At 54.5% G+C, this 21842-nt stretch overlaps 1 protein-coding gene across 2 annotated transcripts in view; it reads left to right on the top strand.

Annotated features, from left to right (window-relative positions):
- LMX1B (LIM homeobox transcription factor 1 beta) overlaps positions 1–21581 on the top strand; it is a 79581-nt gene extending 58000 nt beyond the window's left edge. The window contains exons 3-8 of one of the 2 annotated variants that reach the window (XM_084798444.1): positions 14945–15177; positions 16897–17078; positions 17283–17360; positions 17480–17546; positions 19161–19304; positions 19609–21581. In XM_084798444.1, the coding sequence (XP_084654570.1) occupies positions 14945–15177; positions 16897–17078; positions 17283–17360; positions 17480–17546; positions 19161–19304; positions 19609–19766 (862 nt within the window). In that variant the 3' untranslated portion in view covers positions 19767–21581. Of the gene's footprint in view, positions 1–14944; positions 15178–16896; positions 17079–17282; positions 17361–17479; positions 17547–19160; positions 19326–19608 lie in introns of both variants that reach the window. The other variant, XM_084798443.1, reaches the window with a different exon arrangement.
- Positions 21582–21842: the final 261 nt, after the last annotated feature.

Below are 21842 nucleotides of genomic sequence, written 5' to 3'. Positions count from 1 at the left end.
AATGCCCAAAGAGGGTGTCAGATTGCTTGAAGCTGGCATTCCAGGCAATTGTGAGCCATCTAATATGAATGTCAGGAACCAAATTCCAGTCCTCTGCAAGAGCAGCAAGCATGCTTAACCATTAGCCTCTCTCCAGCCCCTGTCTCGCTGTTGCGGGTTGACACAGCGTAGTGCCTCTCTGAGCCTTGGTTTTGTTTTGGTAAACTATAAAGGTGTGGTCCCTAGCCTCCTGTGGTGGTGGGAGTGGGGTACCCAGGCTGGAGGTGAGAGCTGAGTTTAGCAGGGTGAAGAGCCAAGAAGTAGTAGGAGCTACTGCTGGGAGCACCCGTGCCCCAGGGGAAGGAAGGACATGGGGGAAACTTGCAGAGTGTGTGGGAAGTCACCAGCAGAGGGAGAGGAGGCATGCTGATGGTTGGAGTTCATGGGCACCTAATACCCCCAGACCTGGGGACCAGTGGAGAGGTGGAAGGCAGTTCAGCACTAAGGAGGAGGGTCAGACCTGGGGCCCCATAGGAAGGATACCAGTGATGGACAGGTCTGATGGGAGGGAGCTTCCTGGGCCACTCAACCAGTCGGTGCTCTTGACTGGAACCTCAATGGGATTTGGTCCGGGAGCCATGAGAAGGAGGGGTGGGGCTGGCAAGTCCCCCAGGCTATCTGAGATGGTTCTCCAGGTTCCCAGGCTCCAGGGTGTCAGCTTCTGCTCTGAGAGCACAGTCCACTGTTGCTTTTCTACTCATGGTGACAGTGACAACGGCTGCGCCAGACCAGTCAGCTCGAGTGTCCAGTAGCCAGGACCTCCAGTTCAGAACAAGGACAGCTAGCACTATGAACCATTAGCACAAAACCCAAGGGAGACTGCATGGAAATGCTGTGTGTGTGTGTGTGTGTGTGTGTGTGTGTAAGTGTGTGTGTGCAGTGGGGCCAGGAGCTGAGTAAACAGCACTGCCCTGTCCCTTCTGCGGCTGTGGCCAGGTACACAGGCCTGTTTGGACAGCTGCCCTGTCTGTCTGTCTGTTTGGGAGATGTTAGCTGATAGATGGGGGGCGGGAGGGGAGGGTGCTGACTGTTAACCCCTGCCTGCCTGCAAGGGCTTCATGCTTCTTGCCTCTGTCCAGCGGACCAGGCAGCCCGGTGGGTGGCCCTGACTGCCCCTACCCTAGCTTCTCTTGAGCAGCCGCCACACAGCTCTGAGTCGTAGAAAGACTGAAGGGGGGGGGGCTCTAGGGTGCTGACAGCCTTGAGCCAGGGACAGAGTGAAAATAGTGACCGGGGCCAAGTGCTCCTCCGTCTAGTCAAATACCCCACTTGCCCCCCACACCCTGGGAATAGTCCTCTGAGAAGGACACAGCCACTGCCAGGCTCCCTCAGCTCAACCAGGAGTAGAATAGAGAGAATGTAACAGAGGGGTCAGAGCCCCTGAGAAATTGAGCCTGACAGAGACAGAGCTTGGGACATTGTGGGGAACCGGGCTCACCCCATCTCCTCTTGGGTGTCTGTGGAGCCTATGTTGGGGAAGATCTTGCCCTGAGATGAGAGAAACGCCATGCCAGAGAGCCTACCTACAGCACCTTGTGCCTCCATCTCAGCACAGGGGCAGGGCCGGGACACCCTCCACCCAACTCCAAACCCAGGGCTTATCCCACCCTCCAGTGATCTCCCCTAAACCTCTATCTCCGACTCCCGCACCCCCAGCCAGGAACTGCTCCGCCTCCTGCCTCCTGCTGGAGTCTAGTGGCAATTCTTAAGGGGCTCCAGCTAGGAACCAAAGTGATCTTTTAAAAATGTAAATCACTCAAGCCACTCCTCACTTTAGAACCCTTCAGTGGCTTCCTATGGTTCTTGAGATTAAGACAAAATCCTTTAAATGGCCCGAAAGGCTGTGGTCGGCAGGGTGCAGGTTAAGTAAATCAGGGTTTGAGGCTACCGTGAGGGACCTGGCAGCTGGAAGTCAGGTGTTCTGGGGAACAGTGGTAGGGTTTGTGAAAAATAAAGGAAGGAAGAAGAAAGAAAGAAAGAAAGAAAGAAAGAAAGAAAGAAAGAAAGAAAGAAAGAAAGAAAGAAAGAAAGAAAGAATCCCGTAGAGAAGGCCAAGCCTGGGGTGGGAGTTGCATGGGTCTACACACTCATGTGTTACTTATCTTATTCTCACAAAGGAGACCCCAGCCAAAACATAGGTTGCCTCTGGGAAGGCTTTCTGAAGACTAGGAATAGGGTGGGTGAACCCGCTGCCTTCGGGAGTCATGGGAGGCATTATCCATTCAAACATAAGTGCGATTGTTCGTGAAGTCGGTAAGACCCGCCCCTTGGCTAGCTCCTGCTCTTCGGGAGTCTCTGGTTCCACTTGCCCCCTCCCCTTCAGCTTTTCTTTCTAGGTCATGCTGGCGGTGCGTCTGTGTCTTTGCACACACTGCAGCCTTCCCCAGAACCTCCCCTCCAAACTTCAGGGGTAAGGGTTACACTGGCTGACCCTCCCACTTCTTGATGGGTCACCCACCTGGGCAGAGCGCACTCCATTCTCTTCTTACACAGTTGTTTTCAGGGGTACGGGAGCCCCAACCTCGTACCTGTACGCAATAACGGATGGGTGAGGGCAGGGAGAGGAGGCCTGGGAATTTCATCTCACGGGCGTTAGGAGATATCCACAAGGGCTTAGAAGGGTGAGAAAAAAAAAAATTGCCAGACTCGTTAAGTGGGAAGGTGTTCTCAAAGGGTGCTGCAGGGCGCCAAGGCCGGGCACTGGATCTCCATAGTAACCGGGTCTGCCAACCGCTTGTCTCCCACGTCCAAACTGTGTGCCTTGAGCAAGTTACTAGCCTGCTCTGTGCCTCAGTTTACCCCTCATCAAAATGGGGGTATTGGCAAAGACCTCTCTCGAGTTGCTAGGGGACGGATCCCAGGATCCCAATCGAAAGCGTGCGCACACAGAGCCGGTGCTAAACGCTGGGGGGGACTGCTGCGGGCGCAGGGAAAGGGTTAAAGCTAGGCGCTTTTTAATTGTCAAATGACTGCGGGCGATTAGCGCTGGCAGCTTCCTCAATAATCGCTCTTCTCTGTACCTGCTGGGAGCTTAATTAAAAAACAAAGAGGCTCAATTTAAAGGCCATTACTATGCTAATGCAGCCGGGCGGGCGGTGATTAAGCGGCTCGCGCGGGCAGCGGGCGGCTGGGGCGGGGCGTGGGGCGATCAGTTACCCACTAAACGGGCCAACAGTAGAAGGGGGTCCCCCAGGAGTGGCCTTGCGTGAGTGGCCTTGTATGCCCTACCCAGCAGGGGCACCAGGCTTATCCTGCCTTAGCCACCCCCAGCCTGCAGGAGAAAGACCACCGGCTTTTGAGAGGTCTAACCCACACGCCTCCAAGCCTGTAGAATCACTCTCAGCCCGCCACCTCCTGCGCCCACCTCTCGGAATCCTCCTGGGGGGCGGGGGGATGCTCATCTTGGGAACTTGGTCTACCCACCAGCTATAACTGTGTTCCCTCCAAAGTCATACGTGTGTGCCAGTCTATTGGACTAGCCTGGGTCAGGCCCTGGCTCTGCTTTGAGGAAAGGACTCCACCATTTCAGAGGTGATCCAGCGATTTTTGAAGGAAGCCTCTTCCTGTGTAGCTGTGAGCTCTGGCCGGGGCAGGTTTCATTAGTGTGGCAATTGGTAGGACCTTATACACGCTTCACAATGTGGGCCAGAGCAGAGCAGGACCAGAGAAACGTGTGCACACAAAAATGGGTAGTGGAGGAGAGCCAGATCTCACGGTAGCTGGAGTGTCTGGGCTTAGAAAGCGTGTGCTACAGCTTCATCAAGCGGAACATGGGCCAGAAAGCAGGTAAGGAAACGACCAAGCTCACCTGTTTGAGAAATGAACTATTCAACTCTATGGCTTACAGTCTCTTTGGAAAAACTCAGACTTACTCAGTAAGGGACCAGACTCTGAGAAACAAGTCACAGGGACCTGGGGCGTGGACTGAGAAAAGGAGGTAGTGTTGGGTCCCCAAAGGACAAGAGGGAACACACAATTTCTGGGGACCCTTGCAGTCCACGCATGACAACCTGCGAGTCTGTCCTGACCCTGGGTTTTGGTCCCTTGGGTGAGTGTGTTTTCATTGGCTGCCTGGTAAGTTTGTGAAAACAAACTTCAATGATTTAGTTGGCAGCACTGAAAAACACCCTCCTGAGCCTGAGGGAGGTTTACCTTGGTTTAAAAAAAAAAAAAAAGGCAGTATGAAGTACAGCTAGCTGCCAGCAGGGAGGCTTCGAGGGGCAATGTCAGCAAGGCTCAAGGTGTGCACAGACACCCCCCACCCCCCCGCAGCAGAGCAAGCACTCTGTAAGAAAAAAAAGTCTGTGAAAAAAATAATTTATCTCAATAAAAATAATTTTAGTAAAATTAAAAAATGAGAAGGGAAAATTTGTAAATTATTTAACTATACAAGAAAGAAAATTGATCAAAAAATTAAATTGCCTTAAGAACACGCTAGCTCAAAGGAAGTTTATCAATGTTGATAGAACCCTAATTAAGCCCTGCTTCAGTTTACACACAAAGAAGCCAACATCTTTGGGACTTCGGTATTGTGGTGGGCATCAATGCCAGTTTGAGCAGTGCTCCGTCCCCACCCCCACCCCCATGGTGTCCCGGATCCCTCCTGCGGAGACCCCTTCCCTTGAATGTCTTGCTGCTGTTTCTTCTACCAGGAGAGCCTGTGACTGTGACCTGGGTTCTATTCCTTCCCCACCCAGTCCTTGTCACCGGGCACAGCAACTGGCCATGTGTGTGTGTGGTAAATGTTAACACTTCCTACTGGCATGATGACAGGTGGATGAAGAGGCAGTCCATGCGGATGGGTGAGGTGATAGGCAGGTCTGGAGTGAAATGGGTGGGTGGGATAAAGGAGTTGGTAGATGGCAGATGTCTGAAGGATGGATGTGTAAGAAGGACATAGGTGTGAATAGATGGGTGGATGTAAGATGGGTGGATAGGTCAGTAGATGGACGGTGGTAGAGGAATGCATGTGTGGATGGTGCATGGATGGGTGGGTAGGTCAGTGGATGGATGGATGGATGACAGATGGATGCATGAGTGGGTGAGTGTCTGGCTAGGTTCATTTATGGACGGGCTATGGATAAAGGGATGGGTGGGTGGATGGGAAGATGGGCAAGAGAGTGGTAGAGAAGATGGATGCATGGCTTGTCAGGTGGCTCTGTGAGTGGATAGATCATTGTATGGGACGAAAGCTTCACCTTTGGGTATTGGGTGCTGGGCCTGGAGCCTTGCTCACTGACATTCGTTATTATCAGCCTGTTTCAGTCTAATCCACTGTCTCCCCAGCCTTACAAAGAGCACATGTATTCCTCACACCTTTGCTTTTTCCAGCAACTCCCACCTGGCTTGGCCTCTTTACTTGTCTGTCTCTACACAGAATGCAGCTCTCGCCCCCCCCCCAACACTCACTCTCTCTCTCTCTCTCTCTCTCTCTCTCTCTCTCTCTCTCTCTCCCTCTCTCTCTCTCCCTCTCTCTCTCTCCCTCCCTCCCTCCCTCCCTCCCTCTCCTCCCTCCCTCCCTCCCTCTCTCTCTCTCTCTCTCTCTCTCTCTCTCTGGAATACTATGTAGTCTTTTGAAGTGGATGTGCCCTTCCTGGGCACATGGCTCTGGACCCAGCCCACTCTGGCCGTGGAGGACCTCAAGACAAAGCCAATGGCTCCATTTCTCATGATGAAGGCTTTCTCATCTTCCACCTGGGCTGTGGACAGGGTCAAGGTGTGCACAGACCCCCGCAGCAGACAGCCCTTTATGCCCTGGACACCTCCAGCCAAGGTCACAGACATGGCCGTTCTGACCTGAAAGAGTGAGACAAAATTATCACTAGGTGGGCAAGAGGCAAACCACAGAGGGCTTCTAGAACAAGAACCCTGTGGGCTGGAGAGATGGCTCAGCACTTAAGAGCCCTGGCCGCTCTTCCAGAGGTCCTGAGTTCAATCCCCGGCAACCACATGGTGGCTCACAACCATCTATAATGTGATCTGATGCCCTTTTCTGGCCTGCAGGTGTGCATGCACATAGAACAATCATATACATAAAATAAATTAATTAATTTAAAATTTAAAAAGCCTCCCCCCCCCCAAAAAAAAGCCAGGCGTGTTGATACACATCTTTAATCCCAGCACTCAGGAGGCAGAGGCAGGCAGGTCTCTGTGAGTTCAAGGACAACTTTGGTCCACAGAGTGAGTCCAGGGCAGCCAAGGCTACACAGAGAAACCCTGTCTTGAAAAACCGAAAAGAAAAAAGCCTTCGATAAGGCCAAGAGAGCCGCAACCTGATTCCTTCTCTAGCACCATTTCCCTCGTTTGTAATGATACTGGACGAGTGAGAGGAACAGTCTGTGTGCATAGAGTGCTTGGGGCCTGGTCTGTAGGGAACACTCAAAAAACACTAGAGTGTGGTGGTATCAGTACTAAGGGCTGTTGGATCCAGCAGCAGGAGCTGGCAACCTCAAATGAAGATGGGGGAGGGGGCAGGACCTGGATCAGCTTCTGGGGCAGGGATGATGGGCAGGAGGAAAGGAAGGCGCAGCGGGCCAAGGCCTGGCTCATAGGTGCTCACAAATGCATTGAGTCAGGACAACCCACTCTGTAGATCTTCCTGCCTCTACCTCCCAGGTGATGGGATTGCAGCCATGTGTTCCTTCACCTGCCTCTATGCAGTGCTAGAGATTTAAACCCAGGCCTTCTTATAGGCTGGGCAAAACCTCTACCGTCCAAGTACTAGTCCTGGGGGCCCAGACCAGAACCCATACTCTTTAAACACTTGGCAGCCTTAGTTGCCTTTCCTGTGGCTCTTCTGTCAGGACCAGCATCCTGGGAAGGTACTCATATGGGGAGGAGGTGCTTATCCACATCTCCTCTGTCCCGGTCTTTGTCTCTCCCTGGTAGCAAGAGGGGATCCTATCTGTTACCCAGAGCAGTGGGGGGTGGGGAGGGGCACTACTTCAGATGGCTTCCCTGATGGTACCTAGCAGGAACTAGCCTCACCTTTGCCAATGTCCCCCTGCCTGTCTCTGCTCCTCATCCATCACGGCTCCACAGCCGCAGACAAAGCCAGTTAAGAATGCCTGCCCAGTGGGCCAAAGAAATGACTTACTGTGTAAAAAGGTGATTGCCACCAAGACTGATGATCTGAGTTCGAATCCCAGAACCCACATGGTAGAAGGAGAGAGAACTGACTCCAGACCTCAGACAATTGTAACTCACCGCCTCCAAACACTAAACAAACAAACAATTAATTAAATAAATGGTTTGTTTTTTTTTTAAACTTTTAAGTGCCTTCCCAGGTCACAGAATCTGTCCTCCCCAAGCTCTGCCTGCGCCTGGGTCCCTCACCTGCTCCAGCCACAGTGTCCTGTGTCACTTCCTGGCACCGCACATGCACTCGGACTTCAGGGCCTTTACACTGCTGTTCCCACAGCTGGATTCCCTTTCCTAGATACCCCAGCTGCCTCTGACTGCCCCCCTCTAAAACTGCAGCCCTCTGGACTCCTCCTTGCTTCCTGTGTTCATTGTCTCCTATTGTACATTGTGTGTGATGGTCCGTTTGTTCAGATAGACACACTGTCCTCACCGATAGAATGTCCCCTCTATGAGAATGGAAGTTGAGGTGGGGCCTAGAGTGGGCTGTCTCTTCAGCTCCTGGCTCCATTCCCCACTTAATGCCTGGCATGGAGATGGTGCCAGTGTCTGAGATCACTGAATGTGTGCCTGCTGGTGTGGAGACAGTATCCCAGGCTCCAAGCTGGGCTGGTCCCTGCCTGCCTATGGCTTGTGACCTCCAGCCCTGGCTGGGGCCTCCCCACTGTGCCCCGGAGGTGGATCAAAGAACTAAGAGAAGCCCCCCCCCCCAGGCAGCCCTCATGCAGGCTGGGCAGGCTGCAGGTCAGCAAGGCCCTGCCAAGCCCTGGCAGGCTAGGAGGTAGGACAACCCAGCAGCCAGTGAGCATGGCCAGCCACACAGCACATTCCAGCCGCCTGATTGACACGCACTCCGGGCCTGCCTGCGGCTCCTGCCGCATCAAAGCAGATGTTTGCAGCTGGTTTGAGTTGGATCCCATCAACAGGCCCCTTTTTGTCTCCAAATAAAAAACAGCTAAGCCCGGAATGATAAGGATGCACAGGCACTCGGGGGAAGATGTCAGTAAGTTGCAGTGATGGGCTGGCTTCTACACACCCCGCCACCCCTACTGTCCAAGGCCTTGTCCTCAGGTTCTAGAAATCTGCTCCTCACCCCTGTACCTACAGCACAGCCCCCACTGTAAGGAGCTCACACCACAGGGAGCTCTTGCTATCTTGAGCCCCATTGGTGGAACCTGGGGTCCTGCTACTACCTGGGTGTGGCCTGGACAAGAAGCTACCACACTTGCATCTAGCCTCCATTTTCTCACTGGGTAGAAGTGGCTTGTCCCAGAATCAGGAAGCTAGTAGGGCAGAGCCAGGATTAAAAACCACTCCTTCCACCCCCTAGAACCTGTTTCCTATGCCCGTGCCATGTCCCCACCCCTAGGAAGGCCCCTAGCTCTCCTCCACATTTAGTCATCCCACCTTCCTGTGGTGAGCGTGGCCTAGCAGATCACCTGCCACGCTGTGATCATCTTTGTGGGACCAGGCAGCATGTGGCTGGGTGAAGCTAAGGAAGCCGCAGCAGTGGGAACAGAGAGCCATCAGGACAGTAGACCCATTGGCATGGCCTCCCTTGGGAAGAAGAATTGAGCAGTGTCCAGGAACTCTGAGGTTTAGCTAAGGGTGGCCTCCTAGGAAGCATTTGCCTTAACCATGGTGGTCCCTGGGTGACATTCTGACAGAAACCTCGACAAAGAGACAGACAAATAGTTGTATAGATGTGGAGGGGGCCAGAGAGAAAAGACCTGTATTTCTTTTTACCTAGTGGTATTTTTGTTGGTTTTGGTTTGGGTTGGGTATTTTGTTTTGTTTTGATTTTGTTTGGTTGATTTTGGTTTTTCAAGACCGGATTTCTCTGTGTCGCCTTGGCTGTCCTGGACTCACTTTGTAGACCAGGCTGATCTTGAACTCACAGAGATCCACCTGCCTCTGCCTCCCTGAGTTCTGGGATCACAGGCGTGCACCACCGCGCCCAGCTCTCTAAGTGATATTCTTAAAGCCCCTTAAAGAAACATAGTTTTTTTTCCTCACCCAACCTGGCTGCCGTTTCATTTTTCACAAACACTTAAATCTCAGTGTCAGACCAGGGCGTGAGTTAGACCCACTGCCAATTCCTAGCTCAGTAGAGACCTTGAACACATAAGCAGATCGTGGCTGAGACTGCATCAGGGACGCCTTCCCGGAGAAGGAGCCCTTTGAAGCAGACCTTGAAGGATGGGCATTCTGGAAGCAAAGGAAGAGGGAGAGAAAGCAAACCTTGGAGGGAGATGGGAATTCGTGTGCATGCTGTAGCACATATGCCCTCCCATTACACACACACACACACACACACACACACACACACACACACACTCACTCACAGTTTGGGGAGCAGTGAAAAATATGATGGCTGAGGGCAGGCCTGGCTGTAGCTTTGAGGGCCCTGGCTTAGTCTTGAGTTCACCTTGAGACTATCATGTGTTCTCAAGTGTTCCGAAGCAAACTGAAGTCTGACTTGACTGGCAAAGGAGTGCATCAGCTACTAAGAAGGAAATGTTTATCTGGGCTCAGAGGCTTTGGTCCATGGTCACTAGACCCAGTGGCTTTGAGTCTGCAGCAGGGTGTGACGTCATGGCTGTGGCTAGGACCCCAGTATCCCTTTCAAGGCTACACCCCAGGGGCCTAACCTTTTCCCAGGCCCTACCTTCCAAAGAAACACCACTTGCTAATAGTCACCTACAAGCCTTTCTGAGGCATTTTCGAAGGAAGTAAGGAAGTAAGACTGGTTTTGGTTTTTTTGTTGTTGTTGTTGTTTTGTTTTGTTTTGAGTGTTCTCAGCCTCTCTTCCTTACCAACTGAGAAGTGGCACTGTCCACTGGAGAGGCCCCTGGTGGTTACAAGGCCCAAGAGGCTAGGGCTCACCACTGGAGCCACCAAGTAAGGGCTTGCCTACAGGGCTGAGGGAGGTCCCACTGAGAGGCATGGAGCAAACACGGGGCAGAACCTGACAAAGGGCCACACACACCGTAAAGTGCACCGATGGTGGGGCACACGCGTGCTGGACAGTTAGGGAGCCTCCACTCAACAAGAATGCTAAACCAGTGCAGCAACTGTGGTCCCCATCTACCCATCCAGCCCCAGGAGCCTTGCCTCAGCCAACCACAGCTATCAGTGTCTCCATTAAACACACAGAGATGCTGAGGCCCAAGGATAAGTACAAGGTCCCACGGCTTGGAAGTGACAGAGCTCTGAGCTGAAGACATCTGGAGTGGGAACACCTCAGGGAGGCCAGCGTTGTGCACCGCTAAAGATCTGTGTTCCATGCGTCCCACAGTGGTTATTGCCTAGGGAGTTAGTCAGTTTTGTGACCCACATTCAAGTCCTCCGCAAAACACTGTCTTTTTAGACTTGTTGTGTTTTAATGAGCCTCTTATGAGTTTAATAAATTGTGCTTTAGACAAACCAAACGAATTGCTGCTGGAGATGGGTTCTCACAGCCTGGGACTCTTTCAGAGATGGAAAGCCTCACAATAGAATGTTTTATACAGCAATCGTTGGAAACTGTGCATAGAGAGTGATGTCCAGTTTGGTTCTTATTTATTTTATTATTATTGTTTACAGTGGGTCTCACATATCCCTGGCTAGCTTCTAAGTCACTATACAGTCAAGGATGACTTTAAGCTTACTGATCCAACTCCCGAGTGTTGGGATTACACATGCTTGTCGCCATGCCTGGGTTTTATGCGATGCTGGGAATCAAACCCCACTTCCTGCATGCTCAGCAAACATGCTGAACTATGTTCCCAGCCCTCGGTTTGGTCTGTAAAGAACCCAAACCCTTCACAGAGAGAAAGAATCACGGGGTGTGAAGTCGATTGGGCCTCCAGGATGCTCATAACCTTGGGGGCAGACTTACAGGCTCAGCAAATAGAGACAAGGATGGCTGGCCTCACGGGATCAGGGCAGCACTATGTGTGACCTTGGACAAGGTTCTGCCCATGCCCTCCAGGTCTGTGAGGACTTAGAATGATGACTGCAGGTGGTGGGTGTGGCCACCAAGCCTGCTCAGTGCTAAGAGCGGCCCTAAGACAAATGGTTTTTTAGTCAGGAGAGCAGGGTCCTTTGGGGCAGATGAGAGCAAGAGAAGCTGGCCAGAGGCCAGGGGGTTCTGCAAGGCATGCTGGGACTTGTGTGCACAGCCAATGTCAGGAACCTGCTCTCAGAAATCATGGAGGCTCCAGTAAGCATGGACCACAAAGGCAGTGTGAATGTCGGGGACAGTGCAGGGCAGAGAGGGCAGATCAAAGTGGAAGGACCCCTGGACCAGCATAGTGCCAAGAGCCTCCTCACAAGGACCTGATCTTCCTCATGGCTCTGCAGTTAGAGAGCAGCAGTGCCCACACACCACTTTTCTGTTTTGTTTTTGTTTGTTGTTTTTGGTTTTTCTAAATAGGGTTCTTTGTGTAGCCCAGGCTGGCCTGGAACTCTCTGTGTAGCCCAGGCTGGCTAGCCCTGAACTCTTTCTGCATAAGCAGAGATGACCTTGAACTGTTACATTTCTTTTTATGTGTGTGTGTGTGTGTGTGTGTGTGTGTGTGTGTGTGTGTGTGTGTGTAATGGGAGGGCATACGTGTTACAGCATGCACACGAAGGTCTGTTCTCTTCTTCCAACTTTATGCATGTCTGAAGGATTGGACAGGGATTCGGACTTCTGCAGCAAGTCCCAGTGAGGCATATCACTGGCTCTGACCTTGAACTTTTGATCCACCTGCCTCCCCCTCCCTAGTGCTAAGGTTATAAATGTTTGCCACAGTGCCTGGCTTCACATGGTGTGGGAGATGGAACCCAGGTCTTTATGCATGCTGGGTAAGCACTCTTCCAACTGAGCTACGTGCCCAACCCAAATGTTTCTGTGTAATAGATTGAGAACTGGATTCTCAGAGGTTAAATGTCTTGTCCAAAGTAGCTATGGAGCTAAGGGATAGGGCGTTCACCTAGGACGAGCAACGATCTGGGTTTGTACCTTGAAGCCGTGGCGTCAAGGTGCGTCCCAGCCCTGTCTGGTTGCAGCCTTAAGCTTTAAGCTCTTGCCCTCTGTGCCCGAGAAAGTAGGCTTCAGCTTTGAGCCCATTACACACAAAGCAAGCTGAGGCTGGGAGAGAGCTGTTCTTTCTGAAGCCCCAAGCTTCCGTGATGGCCGTGCCCTGCCTGTGGCCAGCCTGCTTCTCCCCAGCTCTCAGTGGCTTCTGGTTCCAGCCATGTGCCCATGATGGAGAGAGAGAAAGAGAGAGAGACAGAGAGAGAGAGAGAGAGACAGAGAGAGAGAGACAGAGAGAGAGAGACAGAGAGAGAGAGAAGGGGGATTTGGAGAGAGGAGGGAACCCCTACATACACAGATACCCATGCACCCGTGAGTAGCTCTCACTCCCTGTCTGCACGGTACACAAAGCCTGCCCCATAATTGGGAGTGAGTATTTCATACGTGCCCCCTGATGTTTTATTGGGTGGAGAGATGCTTGGAGACCGAACGGATGGCACATTTCGTTTATAAAGTGCACGCCGTTTGTTTTATTTCCCAGGCTCTTGCAATCCAGATAACAGATGACACCCCGAGTGGCTGTGCTGCCTGGAAATGGCTGCTGGAGCCTTCGGAGGGGTATTAATAATAGATTGTGTTGATGAGCCTGGAGAAAGTCGCAATCCACCCCCTGCTGCCAAGGCATTAGTGTGGCTGTTGAATGCAGGAACGCCAGCTTTGTGGCACAGTCGCTGAATGCAGGTCACCCCCCAACACACGCCCCACTCGCTTGCTACCTTCTGCAGCCTAGCTAGGGAGTTCTTGCCTCTTGGAGCCTGCAAGATGTGCTGACTCTGGCTTGGGACCTGACCAATGCCCATCTGTTCTGACCCCTGCAGCCCTCACTGGGCACCTTGGTCAAGCACAGAGCAGCATCTGCCTCTGGGAAAGAGTCTGTGACCAGGAGCCTCTGTCTGCCTATGGCTGCCAGTGGGGCAGGTTGGACTCTGAACAACACTGCCCAGTGCCTTCCTTGCAAAGCCGCAAGCTGGAGTAGGGTTGGAGGGTTGCCTCACACACCTGGTCTGACCTTCAGTCCCACACCAAGGCTTTGCACACCCACACCACAAGTCCACACAGAGGTGCCCTGAGAGCTAGAAGCAGCCATAACCTGCCTCGAAGTATCCCCACTAGAATTGGGACCCCCTCAGAGACGTGCAGACCTGCAAGGTGACTCCATGCTGACTCACACGCTCAATGTCATTAAATCATCAGGATGGCCTTCTGGCACCCCCGTTTTTGCAGCAGAGTAATATGACGCAAAAAGGAAGTTCAGTCGTAGGTGGGAGAGGCCACCTCCCCTAGACCAGGGCACCATCAGAGAAGGCTTCCCAGAGGAGGTGGCATTGGAGTTGGGTGTTGCAGGTTGAATAGGAGTCTGCCAGGCAGAACAGAGGTGGATACTAGGGTTGTCCCCAGGCTGAGTGCTCTAGCCAGTGCCAGGGCAGCATTTAGAATTGGAGGAATCCCTGTCCACTGCGAAACAGCATTTTGTCGTGGGCAGCACTGATGGCAGCCCCAGGAAGGGAGTCAGGGCGTGAGCCTGGTGTTTACGGCTGTCCCTGCTCCAGAACCGATTAGCAGAGAATTGCAGCTGTAATCTGCGCCCGTGATGGCGGGCCATAAAGAGGGATGGGACGCGAGATGCTCCCAAGGTGGCGCCCGCAGACGTGGCCCGGGGATGCAGGGAATGAAAAATGGTTTTAATTCCCTCCCAGCAGCAATAATTTGATTCTTCATAAATTTTTCCATCAAAGTGTTGTTGAAGCTGAGTTCCCACAGAGCAGGCATGTGACAGGGTGCGGGGTGTGTGTGGGGGGGTGGGGGGGAGCGGTCAGCAGAACATCCGGACCCTCCAGCACAAGCCAGCCAGGGGCACAGAGATACTATCCCGGCTGGCTCCTTGGATGGGAGACAGAGGCTGCCATGACGACAGCCTGGACCAGCCCACACGGGCAAGAGGAACTCCTGTCTGCTCTTCCATTTCCTCATTCCTAAAAACGGGGCCAGGTCTCTCTGGTCTCAAAGGCCGTTGCAAGACCAGGTGACATGCTGAGTATAGCAGCTAGCCACCCGTGTCCCCACGCTGAAATAAAAGGACGGTCGAGAGGGTGGCGCCAAGCCAACGGGTAGGGACAGAACATGTCCAGAAGCCGCTGTGAGGGTGCTCTGGAAACCCTGTGGCTGTTCTTGAGGGATCACAGCCAGGAAGCAGGGGGTGGTGAGAGACGGGATGAGTTTTGTTTTGTTTTTTGTTTTTTGTTTTAAGGGCACTGGGGAGCTATGGAAGACTGTGGAGCAGGAAAAAACAAAGTCGACTTGCGTTTTACAAACGGTGCTTCCCTGCCCTGTGTTGGGGCACGGGGTATGAGAGAGTGAAAGGGTTTGAGGATCAGAGGAGGGGAGAAGGGCCTTGGCTAGAGAGCAGGGGCAAACTTGTGATTGTTTGGCAATGGGGGTGACGGGTGGGGGGGGGGGCTAGTGGTCAGGGTGTGAGGCTGACCCTGCACACTGCCCTCTAGTGGCTCCCATGCCTGAGCAGGAAGAGCCAGAAGCAAAGCTGACCACCCAGGGTCCGACCCTTTGGGACTTGCAGAAGAGGAGGGGGAGTGTCCCTGCCACCGCCGCCCCCCCGCCCCGTCTGTTAGAGTGGCGGGGTGGGGGTGGGGGGTGTTCTGGGTAAGACCTTTTTAGCCCAGCCTGTGCCTCCGCCGTACCCTGCAGGCTCTTCGCGGCGAAGTGCAGCGGCTGCATGGAGAAGATCGCACCTACCGAGTTCGTGATGCGGGCGCTGGAATGCGTGTACCACCTGGGCTGTTTCTGCTGCTGCGTGTGCGAGAGGCAGCTGCGCAAGGGCGACGAATTCGTGCTCAAGGAGGGCCAGCTGCTGTGCAAAGGCGACTACGAGAAGGAGAAGGACCTTCTCAGCTCCGTGAGCCCTGACGAGTCTGACTCTGGTGAGCCTAGGCTGGGGCAGCTTCAGGACGCCCCGTCAGTAGGATGCTGGTCTTCTGAGCGCCACAGGCCTGCACCCCCCAGGCCAGCATCGATGTGTCACGTCCACCCCTACAAGCCACCTTATCACTTATCTGGTGCCAGTCCCGAGGCACACATACCTGTGTGCAACCACAACACGTACCCAGTGTCGTAGAGATACCACCCCACATGCCCATATGCGGGGATATGTACTCACACAGCCAAACATGCAAAGCTCCCCCTAGGTGCACACACGTTCGTGTATATGCTGCATAGCTCTGCACCTGGCCGGCACACTCATAGGCTGCACACGAGTGTTTATATACACACTCACAGGCACTGTGCACATGATGCGTATGCTTGCTTTCTGGCACCTTGTCACGCCTGATCCTTGAGCAGGGAACATGCCAAGATGGCTGGCCTGCCCTTTGGAGGTTTCCTAGCCCCACAAGCATGGATGCTGCCCACGTGGGGGCAGTGTCTGCTGTTGCCAGGGCCCCAGTGTCTGGGTCTCAGTGTGCAGAGTCTTCATGTTATCTGCTGCTGGGCGTCCCTGGGTTAGACACTGTGACCGCATCCCTGTGGCCACCTGCCCTCCCACAGAAGGAAGGCCCTGGCCCAGCTTACAGACATGATAGAAGGGATCACAGTCCTCCATGGGGCTCACCTCCAAAAAAGGTGGAGCTAGGGAAAGGACAGGTTCCAGTGAAGGGTGTCAGAGCTTATGGTTGTTGGAAAGCTTGGCCATGTACCTAACCCCAAACCCTAGGGTCATGGAAGTGATGTGTGTGTGTGTGTGTGTGTGTGTGTGTGTGTGTGTGTGTGTGTTACTAGGTGTGCACTCATACTTCTTCATGCCACATGTATGTTGGCATGTATGTGTCTGTGCCTGTGTCCATGTGTCCCGCACAGAGGTTCAGACCTTTGTGAGCCCACAATTGGAAATGTCTCTAAACAGCATATGTGTGGGCCTCCATACCAAGATGCAGGTGTGTGTAACCATCAGTGAACACACTCTGTGTGTGTGTGTGTGTGTGTGTGTGTGTGTGTGTGTGTGTGTGTGTGTGTTTGCATATTGCGGTCCTAAGTCCTCCTGTGAGGATTCCCGGTCCCTGTGCTTTAATCAGTTGTTAGTCCCTGGAAGCCTCAAGAAAGAGAGGCCCAGGCATTTTTCTCTTTTCACCATGGTCCCCAGCTAGGGTGACACATGATCCTCGCAGGCCAGCAGGAGAAGAAGGGTTTCGAACAAGACTAGGCAGGGAAGCCCAGGGCCAGCCTGGGCCATAATCTGCCCTTGTGTGAAAGTGCCAGAACACTGCACACACTCTAATGCGTGTCTACCTGAGGCTTGCACACGGGCACACACCTGGGGACTGTTCCCCACTGGGCCCTGGCTCACAGTCCCCTTGAGTGTCTGTGTGCACAGCTGCGCCTGTGGATGCCATAAAAGACTCTGTGGGTCGGGAGGGTTAGACCAGCCTAGATCCCCGAATGAGGAAGTGAGGAGCATATATTGGGGCCACGGGACATGCAGGGAACAGGAGATGAAGGCCCTGGCAAAGAAGGATCTGTGGGCCCAGGCAAGGGTCTGCTTTATCCTGAGATATTAGGGAACCCCAGCAGGTGTCCGCAGCGGGCGAGAGAATTCTCACCTAAAGGGACGAAGCTCGGACTGACAGGCTGGGTTGTGTCTTCCACAGTGAAGAGTGAGGATGAAGATGGAGACATGAAGCCGGCCAAGGGGCAGGGCAGCCAGAATAAGGGCAGCGGGGACGACGGGAAGGACCCGAGAAGGCCCAAACGTCCCCGGACCATCCTCACCACGCAGCAGCGAAGAGCCTTCAAGGCTTCTTTTGAGGTCTCCTCCAAGCCCTGTCGCAAGGTGAGGAGTTCCGGGTGGGACGGTCTGGGGCCAACATCTCTCTTTTGTTTATCGTGGGTCTCCTCCTTCTCCCCGACCCACTGCTAACACTGGGAGTGAGGGTGTCGGGGGGGCGGGCAGGAGTGTCCTCCACCCCTCAACCCAACCACCACCTCCCAGCTGCCATCTGTACAGACCTGATCTGTCTACTTCTCTCTGGGTCAGGTACGAGAGACACTGGCAGCAGAGACGGGCCTCAGCGTGCGTGTGGTACAGGTCTGGTTTCAGAACCAAAGAGCAAAGGTGAGAGGTCACTGCTACACCAGTGCTCTAGGGCAGACGGAGGAGATGGGGGGAGGAAGGGACAGGGGGCCTGGCACGTGGGCTGGGACTGAGTGGGCACCTGGCCTGTCCCTCTGCAGATGAAGAAGCTGGCCAGGCGGCACCAGCAGCAGCAAGAACAACAGAACTCCCAGCGGCTGGGCCAAGGTGAGCCGCCCCCCCCCCCCGGGGGAGTCGGGGAGCAAAGATTTCCATGGGAGGGTTGTCAGGGTCTCTGCTGTGAAAGCCACTGCTGTCCCCTTTGCTCAGGGTGGCCGGGCTCTTTCCCCACACGCTACCCACCCTGTCACATTCAGCTCATGGGATCCCAACAGGACAGGGCTGTCAGGCATTCCTTATGAGGAAACTGAGGCAGGGGGATAGATAGTCAAGAGACCTTCTGGGACCACACCACTACCACGGGGCAAAGCTACCCTGGATATACGGCTCCTGCCTGCGCTTTTAGCAGTGGCACGAGCTGGCCGATCACTCACCTTATGAAAGTGCCTCAGAGAAGCCGGGAGGTACAGGGGAAGCCCAGGTTGCGCTAGCAGTAAGGGGTCTGTCCACGGAGCAGAGGCCAGGTCCTCTGAAGCTGGACTTTTGCTCAGAAATCTGTTTCAGTACCAACATCTTGGGCCAGGGCTGGTCTCCTAGGCTAACGGGGATGTGGAGACTCCGAAGCTATAGGGAGAGAGAAGGTGTAGACAGCTCCAAAGACTACTGGTGTGGTTAGAGTGATAGAGCACCTGTTCTGGGGGTGCGGGGAGCCCCTGGGAAGATGCCAGGCACCTATAAGGCAGCTCTGCCAGTCAGGGTTGGAGCCTGGACTTGGAGATCTACTGACAATTTCCAAAGCCCCATATTTCTTGTTGACCCTTCCTTCTATGTCCTCCTGGGGCCACCGTCTCCTGCCTCCAGACACCAGGCAGCCCTGTACTTGTTCTTGAAGAACAACGTGCCTTGTTCTCCAGTGTCCCTGGCCACCAGGCATCTTCCCAGATCACCAGAGCCCATTTAGTGCTAACTCACTGCCCATGACCCCCTCTGACCCCCACCTTTCCCTCTGTTCGGCCACCATCTGGGGAATGGTTGTCCCTTGCCCCGTTGTTTGCCTTTCTTACAGAGAGACCTTGAAAGGGTCCCTAGGACCTTCCCCACTTCCTCTTCCCCCAAACACACCCAGCCTCTGTGCTCTGTCCCCCCATCCCCACCCCCACCCCCGCACTCCCAACATTTCTCCACTGTGCTGCCCTTGCTTTAGATAGTCCCAGGGGGAATTCCCAAGGCACCCCGTTATGGTCTATCCGTCCTACCCGTTTGCCCATGTTAACTGCCTCACTCCCTGATGGTCTGGCCTCAGCAGTTGGACTTTCCAGTCCCATCTGACTGACCATCCCCTCCCCCCAGCTTGTTGTACCCACTTCCTGGTGGTTCTTTAGTTCCTGCTGGGATGGTGGATTTTCCTCCAGGAAGGCTTCCTGGGTTTCACCTTAAATGCTCCCACATGATGAACTGTGGTACATGGCTACGACTAGCGAAGCCGCCCCCCTCCCCCACCCCGCAACCTCTCTAACACAGCTCTTGCAGACGGAGCAGGGGGAAGATAGAGCAAATGGGGAAGAGATGTTGGGAGCAGGGGCAGAGCACAGGGAGACCTGGAGATAGAAGATGGAAGGTGCGTCTAGGAGGGGTGTCCACAGGGGCCCCTGGAGAGCATCTGCAGGGACTATCAGGGCAGGGTAGGCAGGGCCGGTTGGTGAAAACATTCACTGTCCTCAGAGGTTCTGTCAAGCCGCATGGAGGGCATGATGGCCTCCTACACCCCGCTGGCCCCTCCGCAGCAGCAGATCGTGGCCATGGAGCAGAGCCCCTACGGAAGCAGCGACCCCTTCCAGCAGGGCCTCACGCCGCCCCAAATGCCAGGTGACCACATGAACCCCTATGGTAAGCTGCCCCACCCCCGCATCTGCCCCAGCACTGCCCTCCGTCCCTGCCTAGCCAGGCAGACAGAGGCTATGACAGTCCTTGCTGCCCAGAGCCAAGAGGCCCAGGGCCCAGGGCAGTCCAGCCAGCACTACCGTGAGCACGCCTTCCCCTGACGGGAAGGGCCTAGCCCCAGCCAGCTGGCTTGCCCATAACCCCTGGCCATGGAGCCTGCAGGGCTGCCAGGACCCCCTGGAGCCCTGGCCTACACCCAGCTCCTAACATCCCCTTCTGCACCCCACAGGGAACGACTCCATCTTCCATGATATCGATAGCGATACCTCCCTCACCAGCCTCAGCGACTGCTTCCTCGGCTCTTCCGACGTGGGATCCCTGCAGGCCCGCGTGGGGAACCCCATCGACCGGCTCTACTCCATGCAGAGCTCCTACTTTGCCTCCTGAGAGCCAGCCGGGCCGCATGGACGCTTGGGCCTGGGCCTAGGGTGGGACCACAGGCCTCTGCAGCCAGTCGGCCCCCCAGCCCGCCACCCGCTCTGACTCTACAGACAGCCATACGGTGCCCTCCCCTCGGCCAGCCAGACCTGGCTCAAGTGCCCATTGGGCACAGCCAGACAGGCAGATGGGTGCAGCCTGGGCAGGAACTGTGTCCTGCCCACAGAGACCTTGTGACCCCTGGGGACCCAGAGCTCTTGGACAGCCACTCACCTCCCAGCCGTTTGACTCCATCACCCACCTTTCCCTCTCCCCACCTCTTTTTTTGGGAGACTTAAATTTGTTTTTTTTTTTTTTTTAAACATTCTGTTTCCAGCCAACCTCCACTGTCCCTGGGACAGTGCCTGGTACCTGAGAAACAGTTATACGGGTGTCCTGCGCTGGTAACCACTTCCCCATCTGGTCAGCGCAGGGGATGGTTTCTGGGCCCTAGAAAGCCCCGGGTCACTGTTCCCGGCCCTAGGCTGGAGCAGAGGAGAGGAGGGACCAAGGAGGTATGACAGGTTCTTTGACCCTGCCTGAACTAGGAGTCACAGCAAGAGAAGGGATGAGATCCAAAGGGACAGAGATGCACGCCCATAGAGGCACATCTGTAGGCACACCTGTGCAAGCATGCATATACACCCGGGTGCACACCTGGGTGCACACGCACACACGGATGTAGAAGAAGTGCCGCTCTTTTCAGGAAGTGGGGGTCAGTGACCAGGGCCTGCCTCTGAGAGCAATTGGAGGTATGAGCAGGTGGACCTAAGTGGATCCTGGGCTCTGTACAGGTCATGACTGCCAGGGCAGGAGGAGCAGTCACAGACCCACCAGGTCCCAGCCTAGAGATGGCTAAAGGTAGAATTGGGCCACAGCAGACACGCCAGATGGAAAGGACCTCAAGACTCATCACCAACTTGCCACCATCTGATACTCAATTCCCCCAGCCCTTGTGCTTAGACGGGACCAGCTGCCGTTCATGCGGGGCCTCCCCTGACACTTAGTGGCCTCGTCTCAGTAGGCTGAGGCTGTACACTGGCAGGGCTCCTGCCTGCCCTGCAGAGGTGGGACAGCTGTGACCAACTTTACTCCTGACCTTAGCCAGCTCACGCTGAACAGGCCCATCTCGCCTTCCCTGCTTTTGGCACCTTACCTCTGTGGATGTGGTTCTGAGATCCAGCAGGTGGCTGGCTTAGGTCTCATGACTTTGGAACACTGCCCCTGTTCTATAACGAACCCCCTGGGCCTCACACAGGTACAATGACAAGCCACAGCTCCTCGATATGTGTAGGTGGGGTGCAGATTGCTTAGAGCCCGTGCCTGGTTGCCTTTCCTTTCGTTGGCTCAGCCAGCTTGGGCCATCACTCTGAACCCACCCTATTTCCTTGTCCTGTCTCAGCTGGGTGAGAGGCCAGCCCTGGGGGGCTCCCCACAGTACCCTTGCACAGTATATATCCCACCATCATTCAGCCTCCTGTGTCACCTCAGCTCCCAGTCTCCTGGACTCTTCCTACCCAAAGCAGAAGCAGTGGTGGTCTTTCCTTGGCACCCCCCACTGGTCCCTGGCAAGCACTGTGTCCCAGGCTAGATGCCCAGGATGCTGTCATTCATTCAATGCTGAATCCTAAACCCCCCATCCTGGTGTCTGCTAAGATCTAGCCTTGGGCACATAAGGATGAGTCTCTCTCTCTGTCTCTCTCTGTCTCTCTCTGTCTCTCTCTGTCTCTCTCTCTCTCTCTCTCTCTCTCTCTCTCTCTCTCTCTCTCTCTCTCTCTCTCTTCTCTCTCCACCTCCACTTAGGGCTCCTGTGTCTGGCTAGTTATGCAGTGTGGGTTTGTTCTCTGTCTCTGGGGAGACTCCAGAGCCCCTTAACCCCACTCAGATGTCACAATATGGAGTCAGCAGGGAAGAGCCCCCAGCATAGCCCTCCTGTGTCCCTCTTTTTATAAAGCGAGCATCACTAATCTCCATGCTGAGGCTGTTGTGGTCCTGGGCCAGCTGCTATCCTGAGATTTCCCCCCTCCCCCCACCACCACTCTGGCA

The sequence above is a fragment of the Acomys minous genome, assembly GCF_964271855.1.
Source record: "Acomys minous genome assembly, chromosome: 10".
NCBI lineage: Eukaryota > Metazoa > Chordata > Mammalia > Rodentia > Muridae > Acomys > Acomys minous.
The sequence above is the reverse complement of the archived record's forward strand: the minus strand, read 5'-3'. Positions and strand labels throughout refer to the sequence as shown.